Source organism: Myotis davidii, unplaced genomic scaffold (genome assembly GCF_000327345.1).
Source record: "Myotis davidii unplaced genomic scaffold, ASM32734v1 scaffold208, whole genome shotgun sequence".
Classification (NCBI taxonomy): domain Eukaryota; kingdom Metazoa; phylum Chordata; class Mammalia; order Chiroptera; family Vespertilionidae; genus Myotis; species Myotis davidii.
Window position 1 is genome coordinate 1,043,202 of NW_006299706.1, and position 9,600 is coordinate 1,052,801.

At 54.6% G+C, this 9,600-nt stretch overlaps 1 protein-coding gene across 2 annotated transcripts in view; it reads right to left on the reverse strand.

Annotated features, from left to right (window-relative positions):
• Positions 1-3,084: 3,084 nt before the first annotated feature.
• The window catches only part of PMVK (phosphomevalonate kinase), a 7,193-nt gene continuing 677 nt past the window's right edge, over positions 3,085-9,600 (reverse strand). Inside the window, exons 1-4 of one of the 2 annotated variants that reach the window (XM_015571782.1) lie at positions 9,417-9,594; positions 7,468-7,531; positions 4,429-4,558; positions 3,085-3,431 (exon numbers count right to left, since the gene is read on the reverse strand). In XM_015571782.1, the coding sequence (XP_015427268.1) occupies positions 3,295-3,431; positions 4,429-4,558; positions 7,468-7,531; positions 9,417-9,511 (426 nt within the window). In that variant the 5' untranslated portion in view covers positions 9,512-9,594 and the 3' untranslated portion in view covers positions 3,085-3,294. Of the gene's footprint in view, positions 3,432-4,428; positions 4,559-7,467; positions 7,532-9,416; positions 9,595-9,600 lie in introns of those variants that run through there. The other variant, XM_015571781.1, reaches the window with a different exon arrangement.

Consider the following 9,600-nt stretch of genomic DNA (forward strand, 5'->3'; position numbering starts at 1 on the left):
TACAAAATTTAAAGGTGGAGAAGTTGAGGTATTATATAAGGATTGAAGGTGAGCGGCAAACCAGTTAAGTCTAAAAAGTAAGTTCTTGTTGTAAATTTGGTTTAAAATTGAATGGCAACCATTGATGTGGAATTCTAGAATAGGTAAAACTAGTCTCTGGTGAAAGAAGACAAAACAGTCATTGTTCCAGGAGGATTTTACTTCTTTCCCAACCTCAGTGCCTTTTAGTTTTCCTGTCTCACTGCACTGCCTAGAGCCTCCGGTATAATGCTGGGCAGGTGGTGAAATGGACACCTTTGCCTCACACCCAAACTTAGGGAAAACGCATGTTGCATTTCACTATGGAGTATGCGACTAGCTGTAGGGTTTTTGTAGATGCTCTTTCTCAGGTAGATGATGTTCCATTCTATTCCTAGTTTGCTGAGAGGTTTTTACCAAAACTGAATGTGGGGTTCACGTCAAATAAATAACTAGGGAAATGCAAATAAAATGCTGATGAGATACCACTGCTTACCTACTGGAATGACTAAAATCCAAAAGACTAACCATACCAAGTACTGGTGAAGATGGGAGCAATTGGAACTCTCACTCAGTACTATGGGGAGTGTGGTACAACCACTCTGGACATCAGTTTGACAGTTTCTTTAAAGTTAAGAAGGAACCTACCTGGTTTGGCTCAGTGGGTAGGCCTGCAGGCTGAAGGGTCCCGGGTTCAATTCCGGTCAAGGGCACATGCCCAGGTTGCGGGCTCGTTTTCCCAGTAAGGGGCGTGCAGAAGGCAGCCAATCAACGGTTCTCTCTCATCATTGATGTTTCTAACTCTCTGTCCCTCCCCCTTCCTCTCTGAAATCAATAAAATAAAATTAAAATAAAATTTAAGAAGGTATCTATCAGAAGAAATGAAAGCACAGGTCCACACAAAGGCTTGTGCCTGAAGGTTCATAATTGCTTTATTTGTCACATCCACACACTGGAAACAACCCAAATGGTCACCAGCAGGTGAATGGATACACAACTGTGCAATATTCATACCAGACACCACAATAAAAAATAAACTATCGATACCTGAAATAATGTGAATGAGCCTCAAAATAAGTATGCTGAGTGAAAGAAATAAGACCCCTCCCCAAAATAACATATTCTATATGGTCCGCTTATGTGAAATTATTGAAAATGAAAACGATTCTACGGAGGCAGAAAGCTGATCACCGGTTGCCTGTGGCAATGCCCCTCTGGAACCCACTGCAGATGCTCGCGAACAACCCAGTGATAGAAAGGACCAACCGTCGCTGGGCCACGTCTGGGGAATCAGGGAGGTAAACTCTTGGGTCAGGAACCTGGGACCCATATAAAGTGCTCAGAGGAGAGTCAGGCTCGCACACAGCTCTGCGGCACCTGTGAGAGGAGCCCCGCGAGCCAGCGCTCCGCAGTGCAAAGGGCCCAGTGGCATGTAACCCAGTCCTGCTCCAACCCGAAGAGGAGCAGAGGGTCCAGGCCCTGGAGCTGGGGCCGGCCTCCTGGGTGGGAGGAAACGTGGACTGCGTGAAATGATCACCTACTAGATTCCAGCGTGCCCTCTAGAGTCCTCTCACCGTGCATTCGACTGCATCCATGTCCTGAGCATCCACTGTGGGCTGCAAGAAAGACACGGCCCCAGCCATCAGAGTTGTTTATCTGCCTGTTAGAATCCCGGGAGGAGACACAGGCAGGGCAGGTGAACAGAACCTGGTGACCAATTAGCCCTAGGGGTCGGGGGACACAGGATCCGTGACGACGGTCCAGCTTTCAGGGCTGGCTGACTGGAAGGGCCAGGGAACCAGAGTCAGGCACAGGTGATCGAAGGGAGAGTTGGGCAGGAGTGTCAAGTGTAGTTCGGGTCACGTTGAGACGGATGTAATTTCTTTGGCTGGCCCCTGAGAACCAACAGAATTTGTGGAGGAAAACAACGCCAGGGCCAGAGAGCGGGGTGCCTGGCCAAGGCCTGAGGATGGCAAGGAGCCCCGGGACTTTGTGCTGTACCCCTTTGTGGCAGAGGGGACCTGGTCAGGGGTCGGGCAGCCGCCTGTGGTCCAGTCTGAGCACTGACACTTACTACCCTCTAATCCAGCCGTGGGCAAGCTACGGCCCGCAGGCCGGATCCGGCCCGTTTGAAATGAATAAAACTAAAAAAAAAAAGACCGTACCCTCTTATGTAATGATGTTTACTTTAAATTTATATTAGTTCACACAAACACTCCATCCATGCTTTTGTTCCGGCCCTCCGGTCCAGTTTAAGAACCATTGTGGCCCTCGAGTCAAAAAGTTTGCCCACCCCTGCTCTAACCCCCGGCGAGCTGTTTCCCTTCTCTGAGTTACTGGCAGCTGCTATCTGCAGATGAAAGCACTCTCCTCGCCCATTCCACAGGCTGGCTTTGAAGAACCTAAAGGACATTTACCAATTGCATGAGGCTGTCTAATAAAAGGCGCCCGGACAAGGTCCTCCACCAACAGCTGAGGCCTGTAGCGATGTTCCCGCCCAGAGCCGCTCAGTGGCTAGCGGGAGCCCTGGCTCTCCATGCCCCTGTGACACCCTGTCCCTCAGGGCACCTGCTGCATGAGCCTCTTTGGGGGCCATCCCAGAAGATGAGGCCCTAAGACCCCACTGCTGTCTCTGACACAAACGACCTCTTGCCTGCATGGCCCAGCCCAAGGTCAGCCTCTGAGGATAAGTTCCAGCCCAGGTGCCAGGCAGAGCAGGAGCCCACAGCCGCCTGGACCCCCCGAGCCCTCCGAGCCACGCAGGCTGGGCTGGCACCTGGGAAATGAGACGCGCGGTTCGCAGCATGTGCTCCAAGGAGGTTTATTCGTGGCCACGCTCTTGCCCCGAACAAGGGGCCGAAAGCATCCTGATGGGGAAACAAGGCAACCACAGGCTGCCTGCCAGGCGCCCAGGGGGACGGCGATGTGCCTGCTTCCAGCACAGCCCTCTGCCCGGTAAGCCTCCTCCTAAGAGGTCACGGTTCAATTCCTGGTCAGGGCACATGCCCTGGTTGCGGGCTCAATCCCCGGTGTGGGGCACGCAGGAGGCAGCCAATCAATGGTTCTCTCTCAACACTGGCGTTTCTGTCTCTCTTTCGCTCCCCCTTCCTCTCTGAAATCGATAAAAACATATTAAAGAAAAGTTACAGTTCCTGGAGGTTTCTTGTCCTGTCTGACACCTGCTGGGCCAGACCCCCGTGTGCTCTCCGCTGGGCCAGCACATCTGGCAGAGTTAGCCCCACCCTCACCCGGCAGCGTCGGTGCTCCTAGAAACAACTAAAGTCTGGAGCGGACAAATCCTATCAGGTTCCCCAACTGCTCCTCCAGGCGCTGCTCGTCTCCGTCGTTCTCGATGACCCAGTCAAAGTCCCCAAAGTTGTCCAGGCCGCATTCGGACTCGCCATCGTCCACTCCTGTAGAGGAGGCAGGGCGAGGTCAAGGCCGCTCCTTCCGGACAAGCGCGGGCGTGGAGGCCTGCTGGCCCCAGGCGGAGCGCCCGCTCTCACCTCTCCCCTTCCGCTCCAGAGCCAAGCTGCCCCCACCCCACAGAGGGACTTCCCGACCCCCTGAAACACCCCGAGAGCAGGTTCAGGAGCCCACAGCCACCTGAGCCCTCGGAGGGTTCTGCTGACTGAACTCTTCACTTGCCACTTCCTACAGAGGGCGAACTGGGTCATCTAAACCACAGGCCACCCGAAAGGGATTTTCCACTTGGCGTGAAGCTCGGGGCGCTGCTTGCTTCCTATCCCTACGCCTCTGTGTGCCGTCCTCACTGGACAGTGAGAGGAGTAACGTTGGCATCACCTGGCAGGTCTATTGTGTCTGTAAAGTGAGTTGCAAAGTGTTTAGCGCAGGCCCGGCCTGTGGTGAGTGTTAGAGAGACGAACAGCCATCAGGAGGGGTTGTACCCTCTGGATTTGAACTTCCCCGAGTCACAGTGACCTAGGGCAGGAGGCCTGACCTGGGCCTCTGAACTGCCTGGGCTCTCACCGCTGAGGCTGCCTAGCACAGCTTCCTCTTGCTCCCGCGCCCCACCCCCTCGCTCTGTTAACCAAACAGGAGGGAGTTGCTGGGCCTGCCCCTGGCCCACTGTCAGCCCCGACTGGGCTGGGGTGGGTCCCCGCCACTCCTCCAGAAGCCACTGGCCTAGAAAGGACAGCCCTGGAAAGAGTACCCCCCAAAATCATAGGGAACCTCTACTTCCCCAGAACGCTGCCCCCACCACACTCCACTTTCTAACCTGGGGCACTCCTGAGTCTCAGATTCCCTTTGCTAACCCCTCGCTCGCTCTCCGACACCCTTCCAGGGAGAGAGCAGATGACCTAGAACCTGGGGAAAGGCGGCCTGGTCTGCAGGTGGGGTGGTCAGCCGTGTTCCGAGCCCTGGGGCCAAAGGCTGTGAGCAGCTCACCTGGTGTGAACACCCAGCCCCGCTGCTGTCGGCTCTGCTCCGAGGCCACCACGCGGACTGTCTGTGTCACAGCCCCATAGGCCTCCCGGAACCACTGGATATCAGACAGCCTCCGTGTGTCACTCACCAGCTGCAGGGAAGGGACACAGACAGGTGACCAACAGGATATGGTGCAGGGAGCAGCAGGTAAGGGCACTGCAGGTAGGGGAAGACTCAGCCCTACTTAGAATAAGCAGGAGCACAATGAGGTCAGTGGGGGGACTAAAGAACCCAGACAAGTGTACCCCCATTATCACCCAACCAGCTGGGACAGACATCTCCTCCTCCTCCAGGCAGCCCTCCCTGATTGCTGCAGCCTGCAGCCCACGCTGCCCACACTCTGTCACTGTCACACTTTGTGTTCGGGGGTCATGCTGGTCATTGCTGTGCTAAAGAAGAGGCCTCAGGCTTTGAAATCACTTCAGCTAGTTCAACACACTCACTTTACAGATGAACAAACTGGGCCAGAAAGAGTGACTCTAACAAGTCCCTGCCCACCCCCACCCCCAGCACCTTTTAAAACATACCTGTGATTTTTGTCAGTAAACCTCCCAAAGGCTTCCCATCATTCCAACAGAACCCAAAGTTCTCACCCCAACTTACGAGGCCCTACAACATCTGGCATCCTCCCCACACTCGTTCCACTGCAGCCAACTGACCTCCTCGCTGTTTCTCAGGGCCTCTGCACGTGCTCCTCCCTCTGCCTGGATAAATACAAGGCAGGCTCTCTCACTTCATGGAAGTCTCTGCTCAAACGTCTCCTCCTCAGAGAGGCTGTCCCTGCCGCCCTGGTGACCTTCCTGCCCCTCTTGATGCTGATACGTACTTTCCTCTGAGCACTAAGAACTCAAAACCATCGCGATGTGTTTGTTTGCATGTTTGTTGTCTGCCTGCCCTACCCAGAGGCAGCTCCAGGAGGGAAAGGACTCTGACTCATCACTATCCCTGGCCCCTAGTGCACTGTCTGACACGTGAACACGCAGGGCATACGTTCAATGGATGAATGAATCAACAGGTACTATCGCAAGTGCCTACTGTGTGCCAGGTGCTGGAGACCAAGTGCTTGTCCCCTCAGAGCTTGTCGTCGTAGGTGAGACGGACACTGAGCAAGCAGCTTCACTAATAACTGCAATCACAGTGCAGATCAGCAAGCGTTCGACCTCACCGCTGCCCAAACTGGGTTCCTGATTTGCTCCCCAAGCCTGTCCCTCCCACACCTTTCCTGCCTCAGAAAACGACAGCTCTGTTTTTCCAGCCGCTCAGAACAAAACCCTTGTCACTGTCTTCTGTCCTCACACCCACAGCCAACTCACCATTGGTTCGATCTGGGCAATCTGTGCCGAATCCACCCTCTCTCCTCCCCGCCCCGTTCTGAGCCGGGCCACGGCCACTTCGCCTTTCTGACAGAGATCCTCGCCCTGGCTCTCCGCTCCTACGCCTGCCCTTCCCCCAGCAGCCAGGATGGGCCTTCCAACCTCAGATCACATCATGTCCCATGTTCCAAGCCCTCCACGGAGTCACCATCTCACCCAGAGAAAGATCCAGGCTCTCCCAAAGACGCTGCACAACCTGACTGCACCTCCTGCCACTCACCCCTCACCCACAAATACCCGTCTGGCTTACCCCGACCTCCTTCAGGTCTGCTCAAATGTCATTTCAGAGAGGCCTTCTGACACCCTCAATAAAGCAGCAACCCAGCCTTCCTCACGGCCCTGGCTGCCTTTATTTTGCCCCTTCGAATTTATCTCCAGTCTCCCTTAAAATCAATGGAAAAATATCCTCGGGTGAGGGATAGATAGATGGATAGATAGACAGATGGATAGATAGATAGATAGATAGATAGATAGACAGACAGACAGATAGTCGCTCTGGCTGCTAGGTGGTGAGTGACTCACAGGGGACAGGAGCTGATGCCGAGACCAGTGTGGGCTACGAGGTTGTCCAGGGGAGAGATGGTGAGGGCTTGGACCATGGGAGGCGGCAGTGAGGAGAGAGAAGTGGGCACATCTGAGTCTCATTCGGGGAAAGGCGAGGACTGGAGGGAGACACGGAGTTTTCTCAGTGCTGCCTGTCGGCACCCTTACCCAGACCGGCTGGCAGACGCCCTCCACGACCTTCCTGCAGAAGAAGCCCGGGTCGGCCTGGCGCTGCGCTGAGCAGCTATATTGACAATTGTTCCCCATTATTATACAGCATCCTCTATACACTATTCCAAATCTTGTTTGTTTGTTTGACTTAATAATATAGCTCGGCAATTCATGCAACTAAATTTCTGAGGGGAGAACCCGGGTGGGGCACCAGCTGAGGCAGTGATGCTGGTGTCACTCTCTCGGAGGAAGAGTGTGCGCAGGCGCTCACTCATCCACAGCATCAGCGCGGCCACCTCCCCGCTCTGGCCTTTCCTGGACGCGCTTTTTTATTTTTTATTTTTTTATTGACTTCAGAGAGGAAGGGCTCTCTTGGAGGAAGAGTGTGCGCAGGCACTCACTAATCCACAGTATCAGCGCTGCCACCTCCCCGCTCCGGCCTTTCCTGGATGCGCTTTTTTATTTTTTATTTTTTTTATTGACTTCAGAGAGGAAGGGAGAGGGAGAGAGAGAGAAACATCAATGATGTGCGAGAATTATCGATTGGCTGCCTCCTGCACTCCCCCTATTGGGGATCAAGCCCATAACCTGGGCATGTGCTCTTGGCCGGAATCAAACCTGGGACCCTTCAGTCCGCAGGCCGACGCTCTATCCACTGAGCCAAACCAGCCAGGGCTGGACGCGCTTTCTTGAACCTGCTCTGGGGAGGGGCCTGAAGGGAGCGAGGCCAATGGGAAAGAGGTATAAGCTGAAAATGCCCCCCAAAAGTCCACCCACAGAAAACCGAGAACCGGCCACCGCCCTGCCAGCCGTGGTCACAGGGACCCTACTGGTGACTCAGACAGCCACAGCGACCGATGCCAGGGGCTGGCTCCTTCCTGCCCATGAGATGTCCCCGAGAGCCACCTCCTACCTGGGCATACTGCTCCTTGAGGGGACCAGAGAGCCGGAGGACAGCACAGACGTCCTCGCCGAGTCTGCGGAACAGAGACCCAAGCCAGTTAGCCTGTTTCTTCCGGGCCCCAGGAGAGGCACAGGTAAAACAAATAAAACTACAAGGACAGTGCTGTTCTCGCTCGATTCGTTTACTGCTGGACCCCTGAACTAGTCTCCCACCCGGGGCACCTCAGCCTCAACTGACTTGGTCACCACAGCATCAATCATTCATTCATTCAGGTCAGTTGACCCAACCAACCATTTCTTGTACCGAACTGTGTGCTCACAGGTTCTCTTAAACGCTGACATGGTGACACAGTGTTCTTGTTTCCACATTTCCGATGAGAAAATGAAGGTTGAGGGAGAAGAACCGACTCGCCCAACGCAGCGCTGCCAGTAAGGAAGCCAGCGCTGGCCAAAGAAAACTAAGAGCCAACATCTAGTTCCCGCACCTTTACGAGGTGTCAGGCATTGTTCGAAGGCCTTCACGGCCATTATTTTATTTAGTCCTTACAACCACCTGTTACACGTCCCACAAATAACAAAACTGAGGCACAGGATGGATAAGAAACGTAGACAAGCCGAACCGGTTTGGCTCAGTGGATAGAGCGTCGGCCTGCGGCGTGAGGGGTCCCAGGTTTGATTCCGGTCAAGGGCATGTACCTTGGTTGCGGGCACATCCCCAGTAGGGGGTGTGCAGGAGGCAGCTGACCGATGTTTCTCTCTCATCGATGTTTCTAACTCTCTATCCCTCTCCCTTCTTCTCTGTAAAAAATCAATAAAATATATTAAAAAAAAAAAGAAAGAAAGAAACGTAGACAAGATCACAAACTCAAACGTGGTGAGTCGGGATTTGAATCTCAGCCGTCTAATCCCATAACCGGTGCTTCTCGCAACTGTCTGACTCCTTGTTTGCAGGGAAGGAGAAAGGCAACTTAGGGAAAGCTGGTGGAGGCTCCATGGGGAAAATGCAGGTGGTGATCTCTGCCCTGGGCTCCCCCACGAACTCTTAGAACCAACCCCTGTTGTGCCCAAAAGCAACCTCTAGGTACCACGCCCCCCCCCCAACACACATACACACACACACACACACACACACACACAGTCACGAAGCGGAGAGGTGCCTGCCCTGCTTCTCCCTGCTCCTCTGCCCACCCCGACCCCAGCCCATGCCTCCACAACAAATCGCTCCCACATGAAACATCTCGCTTGGAGAGAAAACAGCGGAGAGAAAGCTGCTGCTGGGGAGACAGTGAGGCGAAGCAGAAAGAACCCGTTCCTTGCAGTGAGTTTAAGGAATAACTTCAGTCCTAGATCTGACTATGACTTTGTAACCTGGCAAGTTTAGGTTTTGTTTGGGTTTTTTTACTTTTCAAAGACTCGGTCTCTTCATCTGTGAAATGGAGACACTAATAATACCACACAGCACCTAACCAAGAGGTGTGGAGGATTAAGTGAGATAAGACACTAACAGAAACACACAGTGCCTGGCTCATAACCCAGGCTCACTCAACCCCAACTAGTAGGGGGTGTGCTGGGCAAGGGTTTCCATGTCTCTGGAGCCAGACGCCATCGGAGTGTGGTCTTGGGCAAACCCTTCCCCCGTGACTCAGTTTCCCTCTCTGTAAAGGTGAGCTCCCAGCACTGCCGCGCGCGCGAGTAGGAGCGGAGGGTAAGAAGTGCCTTATGGCAACTGTTACCACTGCTTCTGGGCGAGGGAGACCCGCCGCCCACCGTCCTTGGAGAGGGGGTCGCTCGGTTCTTCCAGGTAGATGTGTGCAGGCTGCTGTTTTAGGTGCTGCTGACCATCCCCCCACCTCCTCCCACCTGTACCCCAGGACCCCTACTCCAAAGCTCCCGCCCACTGCAGCGCACCCCGCGTCACGTGGCGCGGGGTTTCCCACCCCTCCTCCCCCCCTCCCCCACCTGCTCTGCAGCGCCTCGGTCACGAAGTCCTTCCCGGATTTCCTCTTCCCGCTGAACAGCAGCACCAGGCGGGGGGCTCCTCCCCGCGGGGCCATGGGGCCCCCACACTTGGGCGATCCCTAAAAATGGCACGACTCCCCACCCTTAAATTGGGCCACGGGCGCGGAACGGGGGCGGCCACCCG